General features: G+C 42.4%; 1 protein-coding gene across 1 annotated transcript in view; it reads right to left on the bottom strand.

Annotated features, from left to right (window-relative positions):
* The window catches only part of ADAMTSL1 (ADAMTS like 1), a 714,148-nt gene that overhangs the window by 526,535 nt on the left and 168,641 nt on the right, over positions 1 to 18,972 (bottom strand). The window contains exon 2 of the mRNA XM_038769612.1: positions 15,640 to 15,759. Coding sequence (XP_038625540.1) covers positions 15,640 to 15,759 — 120 coding nt within the window. The remainder of the gene's footprint in view (positions 1 to 15,639; positions 15,760 to 18,972) is intronic.

The raw sequence follows: 18,972 nt of genomic DNA, 5'->3' as shown, positions 1-18,972 counted from the left end.
ACTACTGCTCCAGCCAAAAGAGCTGGACAAGTGTTGGAGTAGAGGGTGTGGATTGTGATTCCAAGCTGGGGGCTAGTGGGGAGCTCTTTTTGCCCCAGTAGTATGCTGCTTCCCAATTATAAAGAACATTCCAAAAGCACATGACTTTTTCTGAGCATATGCTATGTACAGAGCACTATACAAGAAGCTTAGAGAAAATGCAATAGAAGTTAAAGACCTGGTTCCTGCCCTTGAGGAGCTTACAGTCTGATGTGGGTAATTTGGGCATGATCTATCTCTGGATTTTGGGTATGATTGTTCAGCATTTATTCAGACATGAACGGCATCAATAGATAATAAGTGTGGTATTTCTCATTACGTGCCAAGCACTGTACTGGGGTAGAGAAAAGATAATTAAATTGGACACCGTTCTGGTCCCACATGAGGCTCTCATTCTAAATGGGAGGGAGAACAGGTATTGAATCCTCATTTTACAGAAAAGGAAACAAATACAGAGAAGCTAAATAACTTGCTTGGGGTCAACCAGCAGGCAAGTGAAGAAGTGTAGCCTAGTGCAAAGCAGAAAAGAGGATAGCACCACCTTCTTTCCCCTGACTTTCCTATCACGGTAGGCAGCACCACCACCCTACCTGTCTCAAAGGCCCATAACCTTGGTGTTATCTTCAACTCATCTCTCTCATTCAACCCACACATTCAATCTATCACCAAATCCCATCGGTTCAAGCCTCACAACAATAAAATCTGCCCTTCCGTCTCCATCCAAACTGCTACCATGTCAATCCAAGCACTTATCCTATCCCACCTTGATTACTGTAACAGCCTCCTCACTGACCTCCCTGCCTCTTGTCTCCCCCAACTTCAGGCCATACTTCACTCTGCTGTCTGGGCCATTTTTCAACAAAACTGTTCAGTTCTTGTTTCCTCACTCCTCAAGAACCTACACTGGCTGCCCATCTACCTCCACATCAAGCAGAAACTCCTTACCTTCAATCTTTAAGCATTCAATCACCTTGCCCCTCCTACCTTACCTCGCTACTTTCCTATTACAACCCAGCTCGCATACTTCATTTCCTCTAATGCCAACCTACGCACTGTACCTTGATCTCGTCTATCTCACCGCTGACCCCTCATCCATGTCTTGCCTGGAACTCCCTCCCTCTTCATACCTGACAGATGTTCACTCTCCTCACTTTCAAAGTCTTATTAAAATCACATCTCCCAGAGGTCTTCCCCAACTAAGCCCTCATTTTCTCTTCCCAGTCCTTTCTGCATTGTCCTTTCACTAGGATTTACACCCTTTATTCAACCCTCCCTCAGGTCCATTGTACATAGAATTTAATTTTTTAAATTTATATTAATGTCTGTTGCCCTCTCTAGTCTGTAAGCTCATTGTGAGCAGGGAACATACCTACCAACTCTGTTATACTGTTCTCTTCCAAGTGCTTAGTACAGCACTCTGCAAACAGTAAGTGCTCAATAAATACGACTGATCAATTGCTTCAAGAGCACGGGCCTGGGAGTCAGAGGACCTGGGTTCTAATCCTGACTCTACCAATTGTCAGCTCTGTGACATTGGGCAAGTCACAACTACTTTGTGCTTCAATTACCTCATCTGTAACATGGGGATTAAGACTGTGATCCTCACATGAGACATGGACTGTGTCCAACCTGATTAGCTTGTACCTCACCCCTGTGCTTAGCACAGTGCCTGGCACATAGTAAGAGCTTAACAAATACCATTAAAAAAGAGTGGTAGAGAAGGGCTTACAAAATCCAGGCCTCATAACTCCCAGTCCATACTCCTTCTACTAAACCACTAACCTAGTGCAACTATCTTGCTGGTGGCTCTCTCCCATCTCCAATACATCTTCCACACCTTCACCCATGCATGAACTATCTCCTCACTCAAATCTACTAAACCACATCACTCCTAGGCTTCAAACCTTTCCTGAAATGGTACGAGAAAGTATGTGGGTTAGTGGAAAGAGCCCGGTCTTCGGAGTCAGAGGTCGCAGGTTCTAATCCCAGCTCTGCCACTTGTAAGCTGTGTGACTTTGGGCAAGTCACTTAACTTCTCTGTGTCTCAGTTACCTCATCTGTAAAATGGGGATTAAGACTGTGAGCCCCAGGTGGGACAACCTAATTACCTTGTATCTACCCCAGGGTTTAGAACACTGCTTGGTACATAGTAAGCGCTTAACAAATACCATTATTATTATTATTATTATTATTATTTACCCCATAAGCAGCTAAGTGAATGGTCAGATTTTCATTCAGTAGCAAGATATGTTTCCTAATGTACTGGGCTGAAATGATATCCATGTTTTCTGGTTGATTTATTGCCATTCAGAAGGCTGGGCAAATTACCCAGATGCCCTGCTGCTGGTTGGAACTTACACGGGCAAGGATTCTGGGGATAGGTAAAATTTGACATCAGTTGGGGCTGGTGTTCGGCCCACTTAACCAAATAGATCAGCAATCTATTTCATTTTGTACTTTATGGACATAGTCTGATGGAGTGAATTCACCAGCAAAAGGGCTTTATAATAATTATGACATTCATTAAGTGTTTGTGTGCTAAGTGCTGAGTTAGACACAAAGTTTTGCTATCAGACAATCCCTGTCCTATCAGGGGCTCATAATCAATCTCATTCCCATTTTACAAATGAGGAAACCTCTAGGGAGGTTAAGTGATTTGTCCCAGGCCATGCAGCAAGTCAGGGCAGAACTGGAGCTAGAACACAGGCTCCTGGTTCCCAGTCCCATGCTCTTGCCACTAGGCTATGCTGTTTAACCTGTGGCATTATTGCTTTAGGCAGCAAGAGTTTTATCTCTGCAATAAAGGGATGCAAAAATATTTAGGGATTTATTCTAGGAAAATAGTAGGAGGAAATTCTATTATGAACCAAAAATGCCTTAAGCATATCTACTTTTTTTCCCCCTGTGGTTAACAAGTATTTTATTCCAAAGTTGTTGTAAGCTTTCAGACAGTTTTCCAATGGTTCTGAAAAACAAGACATTTTGCAGCAAATGGAATGGTGGGTTTTTTTGGATTTAATTCAAACAAACTCAAAAGCCTGTCATTTCTGTCAGCATCTATTATGTTTAGGAATTATTTCTTGCATAATGAAAGTGCCTTTCATTTTCTTAGACAATGTATGAAAACAAAGCAACAGGGAGATTTCATTATAAGATCAACTCCTTTCAGAAAAACGTTATCTTATATTCTTATCTTATCCAAAAATAAGATCTTAATGCATAGGTTACTTTGAGTCTGCTCAAATCACATTTTAAATATATTTTCCTCATGCTAATGCTAATTTTTTAAAGCACATAATGACAGTTTCCTTTCCCTTGATCAAGAAACTGAATAGTGAAGATCACCACAAGAATAAGGAGGTAAGCAGAAACTTCCAATCCTCTGATGTGAAGACAGCAGAGCTAAAATTGCTGGAGCCTTGTTTTGCCAATGAAAATCTTTGGTTGTGTGTAGGGTTTACCGAGTGTGGGATGGAAAGCAACTTTGATTTTCTCAAGGTCAGGTGGGGTCTGCCCAGCCCACCCAGAGGATTCAACTCAGCCAGTGTTGGTTCCAGCAGATTCATTCAATCGTATTTATTGAGTGCTTACTGTGTGCAGAGCACTGATCTCCTGTCCTCCTTCCCCCACCCTTGTCCACCTGTCAGGCCCACATCTCTCCCTCTTTCACCATCCTACCCTCTCTCCCCCAGCCCTTCTGCAAGTCTGCGGGGTTGGGGAGAGCAGAGCTAAGCCCTCATTTCCCATACTTCCTCTCCCTTCTGAGTCATCTCTGCACTTGGATTTGTATTCATTCAATCATATTTATTGAGCACTTACTGTGTGCAGAGCACTGTACTAAGTGCTTGAAGAGTACAATGTAACAATAAGCAGTCACATTCCCTGCCCCTAATGAGCTTACCAGTCTAGAGGGGGAGACAGGCATTAATATAAATACCCATTAAGCACTTGATACTCACCCCACCATCAGCCTCACAGCACCTAACAAGTACATTAATAACCCAATTTATTTATATTAATGTCTGTCTTCCACTCTAGACTCTAAGCTCCTTGTGAGCAGGGAACATGTCTGCTGGCTCTGTCGTATTGTACTTTCCCTAGGGCTTATTACAGTGCTCTGCCTGCAGTAAGAGCTCAATAAATACCACTAATTGATTGATTTAGGCTTACTGGACATATGCCATTAAACTATAAGGTCCTTGAGGGCAGGGATCATGTTTACCACCTGTATTGTCCTCTCCCAAGTGCTTAGTACAGTCCTCTACACAAAGTAAGCCCAGCAGAGTAAGGCATTCCATCCTTCCTTGCTTCCAGCCTCTGGTTACAAGGATTACACATTTATACAAAAACAAAAGACATCATTTGCACACATTGCAGAAAACACTTAGAAGGTACAAAGTACATCTGAAATTCTGCAATTTCTGCAGGATGCAAATTACTCCTTCTCAGGTTTCTGATAAGGTCTTACTGACTGATAGGAGTAATTGCATTTTATATAGAGCCATACATTTTTCATGTTACTTTTAACATGCTTTTATTTTTTTAAAGTGTATTCGTTGATCAATTACCATGTGACAGGCACTGTACTATGTACTGGGGTAGATTCTATGTAATCAGGTCAGAAACAGTCCCTGTCCCACACGAGGCTCACAAACTAAGTTTGAGGGAAAACAGGTATTGAATCCTCATTTTACCAATGAGGAAACTGAGGCACAGAGAAGTTAGGAGCCTTGCCCAAGGTCACAGTGGGAAAATGACAGAGCTGGCTTTGAGCCCAAGTCCTCTGACTCCCAGGCCCATGCTTTCCACTAGGCCATGCTGCTTCCCATTTATTAATATCAGGAAGTGTCCAGGATTCACAGAAGTTACAGTTATTAATGAGTAGTTCTAAGTATATGATTTGAGCTCCTCATCAAATAAAAACAAAGTTCCCATATGCTGTTTCAAGGACCCTTATGATTTCAAAAAGCAGCCATATAGTAAATAGGCAAAGAAATGCAAAGAACCTCAATCCAATTTTTAATAAAGATCCCATCCGTGTCAAAGCAAGCCATAAATTTACTAACTCCATATGGAATCATCTGGAGGGAAAACGAGAAAGATTTGTCTTATTACATCACATTAGCTTTGACATTGGGAACATATGCTTTAAATATCTGTACAAACTCCTCTAATTAAAAGTAATCATGGCATTGTGGTTCGTCTCCCTCTGTGATGTGTGTGTGTGTGTGTGTGTGTGTTTGTGTGTGTGTGTGCGTACTTTCTTAATAAAAAGCAATGTTCCTTACCACCTCAAGAGAGCATTTCAATGTGAAAATGAATGATGTAAGCCTGGCACAAACTCTGCATGGTCTACTTCATGGAGAGGTGGTAATGATTACAAACAAATATAATAATTTTAAAGCAAATTAAAAACAAAAGATCCACAATCTATATGGGAAATGTTGATTGATTGTTGTCCCTTGAATCAAATGTCAGTAGGAAGATACAAATGTCAGTAGAACTCAAGCGAATCAAGTAAGGGTCCTTGAATTGTACCTTATGTTGCTCTGCTCGATGCCTAAACCCTGATGAGAGTCCCCAGATTTCCGGAGAATTCCTGAGAGATGATGGTAGGCATATGGATGGAGGAGTGGCAGTGCTAGTTACTAGCTCAAACATAATGATAAACTAATAATTGTGGTATTTATCAAATGCTTTCTGTGTGCCAAGGGCTGGGGTTGATACAATCTAATCAGATCAGCCACAGTTCCTGCCTCACATGGGCATCACACTCTGAAGGTGGAAGGAGAATAGGTATTAAATCCCCATTTTACAGATAAGAAAACTGAGTTCCAGAGAAGTTAAGCGACTTGCCCCAGCCTCACAGCAAGCAAGCGGCAGAGCTGGGATTAGAGCCCGGGTCTCCTGATTCCCAGTCCTGTGCCCATTCCATCAGGCCACGCCGCTTCTCATAATCCCAGCGGTAGCACCTCTGGCACTCAAGTGGCCATGGAGCTCTAATTCTGGGGGTGATAGGTGGATGGATAATAGCACTAAGCAGAGAGCCTGTTGGAGCCTGCTCTGAGTGACAGAATAGGCAGCCTACCTTTGGGGAAGGATAGGGCAGGCGCCCCATCAGTAACCAGGCCATCGCGTGCCTGGTTTGCATCAAGTGGTGATGACAATACTACTCCTGTACCATGACCCATAGCTGAACCAAAGTGTTTATCCTACAATTTTCCAAGAACCTTCTTCCCTTTTCCCGATGGTATTCATACTACATGGCTACTCCAATCTGTTTCCAATATTCAATGGAAATTATAACCACTAGGAAATATTAGGAAGTGAATTTTATCCTCATGACCCAGACTACACGCATATAATTGAATTAGTTTTTCAACCACAGCTATCTAGCCAAGTTCCCATTTCAGTTCTTGCCTCATCATTTATGAAGAGTCAAGGAGAGCTGATGCTTTTCTATTGTGCCAATCCCAAGAATCATACGAAGGACTGTAGTGGAGCAGCCTTACTTAACAATTTCCTCATTATGTTTTTATAGTTTCCACAAGCATGCTCATTCATAGTTTGAGGACTATGTAATCCATAAAGTACGAAAGTGCTCACAGAAACTTGGAACAGTCAAAACACTAACCAACCACACTAACAGGTCATATTTTCAAACCTGTCTATTAAATTCCCCTTCAACATTTGGTCCTGTAGTGATTTGAGCCCTCATACATCAACACCACAATCCATAAAAGGACAATGGAGGGTGCAAAGTGTGAACTACACTTAAAAATCCAATTGCATGTACTATCAAGTGTTCACTTCAAATTTTGTATACTCAAAGCTCTTTTAAAACTTCTTCCTCAAATTCAAGCCCTTAAGGCAGGAAAACTTGTTCCAGTGCCTGTTTTTGAACATTTTGTCTGGGAAAGAAATAATCTGATTGACAACTCTCCTATAATGTGACATTTCCACCTACCACCACCCAGGGGATCTTACCTGAAGAAAACTATTCCTAGGGTCAAAACAATTAAGTTGGATTGAAATCCCATACAGTGATCCATGAGATTTCTGAGAAATGTGCAGTTATAGAGGTGGTTTAGTTATATGGAGATTCCTGTGCACTAGTTATCACAGCAAGATCTCTTTTGCCATGGCAGAGAAATATATCTGTTTCTTAATTAGTTCAAATTATTCCTTTTTCACTAAGCATTCCAAGCCCAAATTTGGGTGTCATTTGCATATCTAACTAAAGCTAAACAAATAAGAAATGGCACACTGTGACAAATCAATCAAGGATATTTACTGAGCATATACTGTGAACAGAGCCTTGTATTAAGTGCTTGGGAGAGTCCATTTATAACAGTGTTAGAAGCAGTGTGGCTCAGTGGAAAGAGCATGGGCTCGGGAGCCAGGTCATGGGTTCTAATCCCAGCTCCGCTACTTGTCAGCTGTGTGACTTTGGGCAAGTAACAACTTCTCTGGGCCTCAGTTACCTCATTTGTAAAATGGGGATTAAGACTGTGAGCCCCACGTGGGACAACTTGATCACCTTGTATCCCCCCCAGCACTTAGAACAGTGCTTTGCACATAGTAAGCGCTTAACAAAAGCCATTATTATTATTATTATTAGACATGTTCCCAGCCCACGGATGACCTTATACTCTAGATCAATGGTCCATCCAACCAAGGGGATGAATGGAGTAGCTTCCTATCAACACAGTGAATTTGGCTGCTCTAAGAATCTCAGAAGTGATGAACTCAAGCTGTTAAACCCCAATTCTTTTGATGTACATAAACCCAGGTGTGCCCCCACCCCATACCTGCAAGGATGGGGGAGTGGCAACACTAGCTACTATCTCAAACAGAACAATAAGCTAATAATTGTGATATTTATTAAATGTACACTTTGTACCAAGGTCGGAGGTAGATACAGTAAAACCTTTAGTTTTGTTCTGCCCCTACCCTATATCCTGAACTCCCCTGCCCCCGTTTTACCCAGTCCACTCACCATCCCTCTATTTTTCTCCAGTTCAAATGCTTCTGGGTCCCACTGGGGACCTTACTGCTCCTGCTGCTACTTCCCCTGCCACCACCACCCTACTCTGTCCCAGCTGCTTCTGCACTTTGTGGTACCCACCTTCTAGGGCTGCAAAGTAGGGGAGCCTGGGCCAGGCCAGATTGAGAGGGGTGCAGAGCAGGGGGTGGCAATTTTAATGTGTGCCTGGACTTCCCAGGTTTAGCAGTAGGGACTGTAAGCAGAGCTCCAGGATGTTCACTGGATACCCAGCTCCTCTGGGCAGAGCCTTGGCATCTCTAAGGAGCAAATTTACACCAAAAACGAATGAAGCAATTTTGGTCCATCCTTTACCATAATCACTGAAGGGACGTTTATCTGATGTCACAACCCATTTTCACCTCACCTCAAGAGGGAGCAATGCAAGGTCTGAGCCTGCAGCACTTGAATCCAGGAGCAGAAGTGTTTCCCCTCCTCTACCTTCCCCACCAATCAATCGACCAATCAATGATATTTATTGAGCATTTACTGGGTGCAGAACACTCTACTAAACACTTAGGAGAGTACAATAGAGTTAATGAACATGATCCGTGTCCTTTAGGAGCTTAAATCTAGCAGGGGAAACAATCACTAAAATACATCAAGGATAGAGGCAACAGAGTTTAAAGATATAAACCTAAATGCTATGGGGTGAGTGCTGAAATATTTAAGCAGTGTGGTGAGGACTCAAGTCCATAGGTGACACAAAAGAGGGGGAAATAAAGTGGAGTGATTAGCAATTACTCAGAACTAGTCATCAGTAGAGCTTTGAAGCTGGGGAGAGAAGTGGTGTGCCAGATGTTCAGGGTGAAGGGAATTCCAAACAGAAGGCACAGTATGAGCCAGAGGTCTATGGCAAGAGAAGAGAGCAAGGTACATAGGTTGGCATTAAAGAGAGAAGCATGCAGTCTGGGGTGTAGGGAGGATAGGGCTTGAAGCTGATAGTCAAGCGTTTCTGCTTTGTGTGGTGAGAGATGGACAACCATCGGAGGCTTTTGAGGTGTGGGGAGATGTGTGCAGAATGGTGTGTTAGAAAAATTATACAGTCAGCAAAGTGAAGCATGATTTGGAGAGGGGAGAGACTGAAGGAGGAAGGTCAGTGAGGGGACTTATGCCATGGTCATATCTGATATAACAAGTGCTTGGAACAGCATGGTGGCCGTTTGGATGGGGAAGGAGGATGGATTCTGGATATGGTTTGAAGAAAGGACAAGATTTGGTGAATGACTGGATGTCTGGGTTGAAAGAAAGAGAGAGAAGCCGAGGATACTGCCAAGGCTGTGGGCTTGTGAGACAGAGGTTTGTCGTGTCAATGATGGAAAGTCGGAGGGAAGACAGGGTTTGTGAGGGAAGATGAGTTCAGCTATGGACACAACTTGGTGGGTTGCTGAGATTTTCGAGTAGAGATATCCTGGAGGCAGGAGGAGAAACAAGACTGCGAAGAAAGAGAGAAGTCAGGATGAGTGAGGTAGATTTGGGTGTCAAAGGATGGATTTTTGCAATGCTGTAAAGGTGGAAACAACAGGATTTAGATTCAGTAATGGATAGTGAATATGAGAGAGAGGAATTAAGGGTAATGCCAAAATTACAGGCTTGTGAGAAAGGAATGATGGTGGTGCTGTCTACAGTGATGGGAAATTCAGGGTAAGGACAGGGTTGAAGAAACAGCTGTGCCATTTGGCACATCATCATCATCATGTTTAAGTAGATGTGTGCATATATATGTGTATATATAAAATGATACTGAAATATGTACTTGTATACACACATATATACACATACACATGTATCATTTCAGTATCATTCCATATACGTGTACATATACATACCTAAGACATGCACATTGCATATGTCTATATAGTACTAGTTTTGCCCATAGAGCCTGGCAAATTGTGCACATTAATAGTCTAGCTTCAACAGGCCTGCCAGGTTACACAATCATTTAGTGGTTACGGGGGCTGAAATTCTACTCAGCTTAAAAAAAATCCCTAGAATTACTTCATTCATCACTTTTCTAACAAAGCATTCATGTTTTTCCATATTGGTAGATTAAACAAAATAAACCATGAGCACATAAGCCAAATCCAGGGAAAATTTTATTTTGCCACACCCCACCTAAGATTTCTCCTTAACTTTCCCCAAAGCCTCTCCTGATTGTTCTCAAGACCACTGAGATTTCAGTCTGCTTCTAAAAACAATTGGTGCCCTCTGACCTTCTTGGGCAAGGCTGCCTTGCCACAACAGAAATCACAGTGGACAACCTCTCATTGCCTTTCTGGCTTTTCCTGTTGGTTCTTATTAAGAGATATCTTCATATTTACACTGGTTGGCTTGAGAGGAAATAAGTGTGCCATCTGGAATGTGGTGGGAGAGAAGTGAATAAGTAGGGGGAAGAAAGCAAACTGAATGCATTAGATAAATGTCCAGGAATTTTTGCTTGATGCAGAGAAGAGTGGACAACCACTGAAGGTCCTTAAGTAGTGGGGAGATATGTGCAAAATGATAATTTAGAAAAATGATTCAGGCAGCAGAATGAAGTATGGACTGGAGAGGGGAGAGACGATGCAGGGAGGTCTGGATGATAGAGTAGTCACGTCAGGAAAGGACAAGTACTTGAACCAGCATGGTGGCAGTTTGGATGTAGGGAAGGGGTGGATTCTGGACATACTGTGAAGCAGTGATTAGATTTTGTGACTGATAAGGTTTATGCACTCTTTCTTCTCCATCCTAACTGCTTCCACACTGGTCCAAGCACTTATCCTATCCAACCTTAATTACTGCATCAGCCTCCTTGTTGATCTTCCTATCTCCCGTTTCTCCCCTCTCCAGTCCATAATTGGCTCTCCTGCCCAGTTCATTTTTCTGAAAATCTGTTCAGCTCATGTTTCCCCACTCATTAAGAACCTTCAATGGCTGCTCATCCACTTCTGCAAACAGCAACTCCTTACCATCAGCATTCCCCTCTTACCTTACACCTCACTGATCATCTCCTATAACTCAGCCTGCAAACTTCACTTCTCTCATACCAACCTACTCACTCACTGTACCTCAAGCTCTACTGTCTTGCCACCAACCACGTCCTCCCTCTGGCCTGGAAATCCCTCCCCCTTCATATCCGACAGACCACCACTCTCCCCACCTTCAAAAGCCTCCTAAAAATCATATCTCCAAGAGACCTTTTTTTTTTTTTAAAAAAAAAGGTATTTGTTAAGCACTTACTATGTGCCAGGCACTATATTAAGCACTGGGGTAGATACAAGACAATCAAGTTGGACAAATTCCATGTCCCACAGTCTTAATCCCCATTTTACAGATGAAGTCACTGAGGCCCAGAGAAGTTAAGTTGCTTGTCCAAGGTCCTACAGCAGACAAATGGTGGAGCTTGGACTAGGACTCAGGCATGTGCTCTTTCCACTAGCCAACACTACTTCTCAACCTATTCTAGGCCCTTATTTTCCCTAACTGCCCTCCCTTCTACATAGCCTGTGCACTTGGACCTATATCCATTAAGCACTTGATGTTTATCCCGCCATCAGCCCCACAACACTTATGTACCTATCCCTATACTCCCCCATCTCCCCCTTTTATAATACTACTATCCTCCCTATCTCACAAGCCTATAACCTTGGCTATGTCCTCGACTCTTCTCATTCAACCGGCATATTTAATCTGTCACCAAATCCTGTTGGTTCCACCTTCTCAAGATAGGCTAAAACCTAACCATTCCTTTCCACCCGAACTGCTATGCTGATCCAAGCACTTTATCCTTATTCTGCCTTGACTATGGCATCCACTCCAGTCCATACTTCACTCTGCTGCCCACATCATTTTTCTGAAAAAAGTTCAGTCCATTTCTCCCTACTCCTCAAGAATCTACAGTGGTTTCTCATTCACTTCCACAAACAGAAACTTCTTACCATTCACTCCTACCATACCTCAGTTTCCCTAGTATAGCCCAGCCTGCACACTTCACTCCTCTAGTGCCAGCTTGCTCAGTGTGCCCTGATCTCATCTATCTTGCCACTAAACCCCTTCCCACATTTTCCCTTGGGCCTGGCAATCCCCCTACCCCACCCTCGACAAATGCCAGACCACTACACTCCCCAGCCTCAAAGCATTATTAAGGTCACATCTGCAGGAAGCCTTCCCCGATTAAGCTCTCTTCCCCTACCCCCACCTTTCCCTCTGTGTTGTCTATGCATGTGCACTTGGATCTATGTCCTTTGGGCTTTTGGTATTCACCCCACCCTCCACCTCACAGCACTTATGTACATATCCTCCTCTAGACTGTAAACTCACTGTCTACCAACTCTATTGTATTCTCCCAAGTGCTTAGTTCAGTGCTCTGCACTCAGTGAGTGCTCAATAAATACCAGATTGATTGAAATATCACTGATTGTTGGCCTTAATGCTCCCAAGGCAAACAAAATTACCAGTTGTTAAATGCTCCTGCCTCAATTCACTTTTTTCATTTGTTGACTTCTCTATATCTTTCTGATGCCTGTTGGATTAGAGAGTGCCTATCAACCATGAATTTTGAGTTTCACTAAGTCCTGTTTATAAAATGCCATCATAATGACATGTTTGGTTTGGTCCACAATAATGTTCTTACGGAGAACCCAAAAAATATCAGACAGGGTGGACTTATATAAAATTTGTATTTCCAGGAATTTGAAATTACTATTACCCATGAGTGGTAGAATCATGAGTGAGTTATGCAGGTCCCCCAAACAACTGTTAATAAAACTTTCATAAATCCCTATAGCAGAACAAAATAGGTAGCATATGCAAAATATGTTTGGGTTTTCTCCTGTCAGAACCACATGTTCGCATATGAGATGATAGAGCAAACTGCCCCCACTCTTGTTATGTCCACAGCTGATCTGTTCCCAATTAAGCACCTGGGCACAAACAACTGGAAGAGATGAAATGTCCCCTCTCTTTCAACCCCCATATTCAATGTGTCACAGAATTGTGCCAGTTCTTCCTCCACAACATTTCCAGGATCCACCCCTTCCTCTTGATCCAAACTGCAGCCACTTCTCATATCCTAGTTTGACTACATTAGTCTCCTTGCACCCCCTCCAATCTGGCTTCCATCCCCATCACTTCTCTCAAAGATCACCAATGATCTCCTTCTCAGCAAATCCAACAGCCTCTATTCCATCCTAATCTTCCTCGACCTTTCAGCTGCCTTCAACACTGTGGGCCACCCCCTTCTCCTGGAAGAATTATCCAATCTTGGCCTCTCTGACTCTGCCCTCTCCTGGTTCTCCTCTTATCTCTCTGGCCATTTATTCTCATTCTCCTTCACAAGCTCCTCCTCTGCCCCCTCTTCTCCATCGACGTTCACTCCCTTGGAGAACTCATTCACTCCCATGGCTTCACCTACCACCTCTATGTGGATGATACCCAAATCTACATCTGCAGCCCTGATCTCTCTCCCCCTCTTTCCAGTCTTGTATCTCCTCCCGCCTTCAAGACATCTCTACTTGGATGTTCTCCCATCACCTGAGACTTAACATATCCAAAACAGAGTTTCTTATCTTCCCACCCAAACCCTATCCTCCTGCTAACTTCCCCATCACTGTAGATGGCACCACCATCCTTCTGGTCCCACGAGCTCATTGTTGGGTAGGGATTGTCTCTATTTGTTGCTGCTTTCCAAGCGCTTAGTACAGTGATCTGCACATAGTAAGTGTTCAATAAATATGATTGAATGAATGAATGAACTTTGACTCCTCTCTCATTCAACCCACATATTCAATCCATCACTAAATCCTGTTTGTTCCACCTTCACAACATCACTAAAATCTGCCCTTTCCTCTCCATCCCAAATACTACTATGTTAATACAATCACTCATTCAATCCCACCTGGATTACTGCATTTACATGCATAAATAATATCCCCCAAAATACCAAAAGAAGACAGGGAAAAAGAGTTGACTGCAGAAATTATCATGGGGTCTTACTGTTCTCCATTGTTGACAAGGACCTAGCCAGATTCCTCCTGGACTGACTACTGAAGGACATCTTTAACCATGTAATCTCACAATCACAATGCAGTTTGAAACCACAGCAAGGCACAGCAAATATAATCTTTGCTGCACATCATTTAAAGAAGATGGGTCTGGAACATCAGGGTCTCTGCATGGTGTTCATAGACTTTAACACATAACACCTTCAGTAGGCCTGGACTCTAGCAATTACTAAAAGTTTGGCTTTTCTGATAAATTTGGCTTGATTGTGTCAGGGCCCTGCTATAATTCTTCCTCATCACCAACAGAGTAAAGCAAATTGTTGAACCACATCTAGTCTAATTCAGCCTCTTTTATGCAAATATGCTCAAGAAGATAACACTGAATCTGGAAGCTTGTGCTAGGAGATGATTCATACTCTCCAGGAAATTGTGACAATTTAACAGACTGTAAACATCATCAAAAATCCTTGAATCACTCAGGGGGAACATGTATATTCCTATATGACCGTACTCCGGAAGTGCACACACAAGATAACACACAAATCATTATGAACCACTGCTCAGAATCAGCAGAGTACTATAGATTGACAAGTAGTTTTAAAAGAAGACTGAGGTTAACAGGCTGCATTTGGCAAATATTACCCATACACAAGGATCCCTATAAGTGAATTCTGCCATGGAGGCAGCATGCTGTCCAATGAAATAAGGATATCAAAAGAGGCAAGGAATCAAATGAAAAAGGCTAGCGTGTTTTTTAGGAGACTAAGAGTGGAACATTAATATAGTTTTACAATGTAGACCAAACTGAAGGTCTATTATACAATCTTTTTCATGCCTAGCTAACAGACTTGATCTGGCATCCCTTTTATTTTTTTTAAATGGTATCTGTAAAGTACCTACTATGTATCAAACACTGTTCTAAGTGCTGGGTAAATACAAGTTAATGAGGTTTGACATAGTCCCTGCCCCACATGGGGCTCATAGTCTCAATAGGAGGGAGAACAGAAGAACTGAGGCACAGAGAAATTAAGTTGCCCAAGTTCACACAGCAGAGCTGGAATTAGAACCCAGGTCCCGTGCTCTTTAACAATTGTGGTATTTGTTAAGTTTTTACTATGCGCCAGGCATTGTACTAAGCACTGGGGTAAAATCGAGTTGGACATTGTCTCTGTCCCACATGAGGCTCACAGTCTTAATCCCCATTTTGCAGTTAGGTAACACACACACACACACCCTTCCTTTTCTCTTTCAAATTATTGTCACACACACACACACACACACACACACACACACACTCCACCACCACCACCCCCCTTTCTTTTCTCTTTCAAATTACTGTCATATAGTCAGCTACTTTGTATGCAAATCACCTTCTCATCACCAAGTAAATTTTCACATCAAATCACCTTTCACTGCATAGGCATAGGTGAAATTGCCACCATTAGGTGAATTTACTGTTCTAAGAACTTTTCGGTGTCATTTCCTGAACTGCAAAAAGACAAATATTTTCACTTTTGCACAATATAAATATCTTGAGGCTGCATTTGTATGAACAAAATAAACTAGGAACTGTACCGGATCTTCAGTTTTGTGACTACTCAGGATATCGGATAAGAAGTCTTCATGGAGGCTCTCTCTTCGAATCAGAGTGAATTCACGTAGGAAGACAGCTCCCTGGCTTTGATCTCCAGATACCTAGAAAAAGATAACAAAATTAAGCTTTTAAACAGAGTTAAAGGTGATTTAATGTATTTGTGAATGATATGAAACGTTTGGACCCCAAAGAAGGTGTCCGAATCTCCCAAGCCTTTTTCCTAGTCGGAGTAATAAAGGAATCCAAATCTGCATTTTACATCTCTCAGCTTCTTCTGGTCTGCTGTACCTGAAACAATGGCAATAGGAAAGGTACCAGAGTCCAAACGCCATTTTCACACTGCTGCATTTAATGTTTCATCCAAGTTTAAGCAGGCATATTCAAGGTGAACTGAGTCAACTTGGAGATTTGCAGGAACGCTTGGAATAACCGTAGACCTAAGCAGCTCAGCCAGGAGCAATTCACACAATGGCAATAACGATTATGATAATTCCTTGATCTGTTGACTATGTGTCAAGCACTTTCTAATCACTGGAGTAGGTACAAGTTTTTCAGGTCAGCCAGAGTCCCTGGCCCACGTGGGGCTAACAGTTTAAGTAACAAATAACAGAACACACATAACACGCACCCAAAACATGAAGTTTCTCAATCTAGGACTTTCATCAAAGTAGAATTGCATCTGGAGGCAGTGACTAGAAACCACCTAACACTAGTGGCCTGCAGGATAGTAAGGTAGAGTGTCTCCATTGCTCTGGGTCTCCAGGTCCCTGCTAGTTTGCAAGGCAGTATAAAGATGTTTTTACAGACAAGTTGGGAAGCAGCATGGTTAGTGGAAAGAACATGGGCATGGGAGTCAGAGGACCTAGGTTCTAATACTGGCACCACCTCTTTCCTACTGTGTGACCTTGGGCAAGTCACAACTTCCCTGGGCCTCAGTTACCCAACTGTAAAATGAGGATTCAATTCCTATTGCCCTTCCTACTTAGACTGTGAGCCCCATGTGGGATGGGGACTGTGTCCATCTTGATTAACTTGTGCCTGTCAGTGCTTAGAACAGTGCTTGTCACAAGTTGCTACTTACATACCACTAGGGGAAAAAAGAACTTTGTTAAATGGTTCACATCTAAAAGGGCAGTTCTTTAAATGACTTAAGGGTTTGGGGAACAGCAGTGGCATGTGAAGGGGTGGTCACTTTTTTTCCTAGTATTGTTAAGCACTTACTATGTGTCAGGTATTGTGCTAGGTGCCGGGGTAGACCCCAGCTAATCAGGTTGGCAGATAGGGCTGTATCACTTTTGCCATTAACTTATATCTTCTCTAGCAAACATTTCATTTCTAAAAGTGTAGGAGGGTTTTATCCTTGGCCTGCTTATGTTACTGCAAAGTCCAGCCAATAGTTCTCAATTTGCTTCTACACATATTTCTTCCAAAGCAAATTTTCAATTGCAGCTCTCCTAAAGTTTACATCATTCCCTGTTATCTTTGAGATCCAAATCACTGCAAAAATGTCTTGGAGTCATTCACAGCAACTTCATATGCAAGATTCCCATAGCATAATCCCTGTGGGTGTGCCTTCTGCCTTCTCTTTTCATCTTGTCTTTGAAATCTTTCAGCATTTGGTTCTGTCAGCTCTCCTCTTCCGCCTTCCAAAGGTTCTGAAATGATAGTTTTTCCCCTCTGCTGGTGTTTCTCTTTTCTTTCCAGGTGCCTAGGAAAATGACTTTTGATCTTTCTCCTTCTTCCTTTTTTCCTCAGTCCACGTTGCCTCTGCCGCCCTGAGTCTGCAGGTTTGGAGTACTACTCACTATTGGCTTCAAAGCTCTCCATCACCTTGCCCCTTCTTACCTCATCTTGCTTCTCTCCTACATCCCAGCCCGCACACTCCACTCCTCTACTGTTAACCTTCTCACTGAGCCTTGATCTCGCCTGTCCCGCCGTCGACCCCTGGCCCATGTCCCACCACTGGCATGGAACACCCTCCATCCTCAAATCCACCAATCACATTCCCCCACTTCAAAGCCCTCCTGAGGACTCACCTCTTCCAAGAGGCCTTCCCAGACTAAGCCCCCTTTTTCCTCCCTTCTGCGTCACCTCGATTCACTCTATTTGCTCTCCCCCCACCCCACAGCACCACTGGGTGTGTGTATATATATATAAATATATATAAAATTATATTTATTTATATTGATGCCTGTTTACTTGTTTTGATGTCTGTCTCCCCCTTCTAGACTGTAAGCCCTGTGCGGGCAGGGATTGTCACTCTTCATTGCTCAATTGTACTTTCCAAGCTCTTAGTACAGTGCTCTGCACACAGTAAGCACTCAATAAATATGACTGAATGAAAGTTTCTACACAGAAACACACATGCACTGTCATAGTTACAATTGGTTCTCATGTTAAAGTGCTGAAAGAGGAACAATTACTGTACAGTGAACTGCAGGAGTTCACTCATTTAATCTACCACTACCTTACACTATGTTTATTTCTAAATCTTATTGGAAGAGACAAGCTTCAGGGTTATGAAAAATTCCATTAAATACAAATCTTCTCTAGGAAGGCTTCTGGTTCAACTCACAGCACCCTAAGTCATGACAAACAAGTAGTTACTCTTGACACTTAATACATTTTATTCCTGGCCTGAAAAAACATGTGTACATTCAATTATTTATTTAACTATTTGATCCTGACATATGATTTACTATCCTTGCTCTTCCTCCTGACTGAAGCAGCCATATGAGAGAAATGATTTCCTAAGTAACTTTCAATGTCTCTGGCAATGTCTCCCCCTATTAGGCTGTGAGCCCATTGTTGGGTTGGGACTGTCTCTATATGTTGCCGACTTGTACAGTGCTCTGCATACAATAAGCGCTCAATAAATATGATTTAATGAATGAATGTGTCCACATAGATAATTACCAGTACTTACTGATTAGCATTAACATATACTGTGAGCCCTCACATTTGCTTATTTATCATTATTTTTATTCAAATGCTTAGTTCAGTGCCTGGCACATAGTAAGCTCTTAAATACCATGAAGAAGAAAAAAAACCTGTTTCATGTATTTTATCATTTATCTCTAACTCTTGCTCTATGACCTATTGTATATTTGACAGTTTGTATCAAGGTGTCATCCCTATATGCATCATTAGACTGTAAGCTCCTGAGGGCAAGGGCAAAGTCTTTTACTTTTACTGTGTTTCCCAAGTGCATTCCACTACTTCAGTAGTGCTGCTAGTTCATACAGTGGGTGTTCAATATTTGCTATTGATAATGATGATGATTATATTGCCTAAAGCACAGATTTAATTGCCCA

Source organism: Tachyglossus aculeatus, chromosome X4, assembly GCF_015852505.1.
Source record: "Tachyglossus aculeatus isolate mTacAcu1 chromosome X4, mTacAcu1.pri, whole genome shotgun sequence".
In the NCBI taxonomy this organism is placed as follows: Eukaryota; Metazoa; Chordata; class Mammalia; order Monotremata; family Tachyglossidae; genus Tachyglossus; species Tachyglossus aculeatus.
This window is presented reverse-complemented; position numbering and strand designations above follow the sequence as displayed.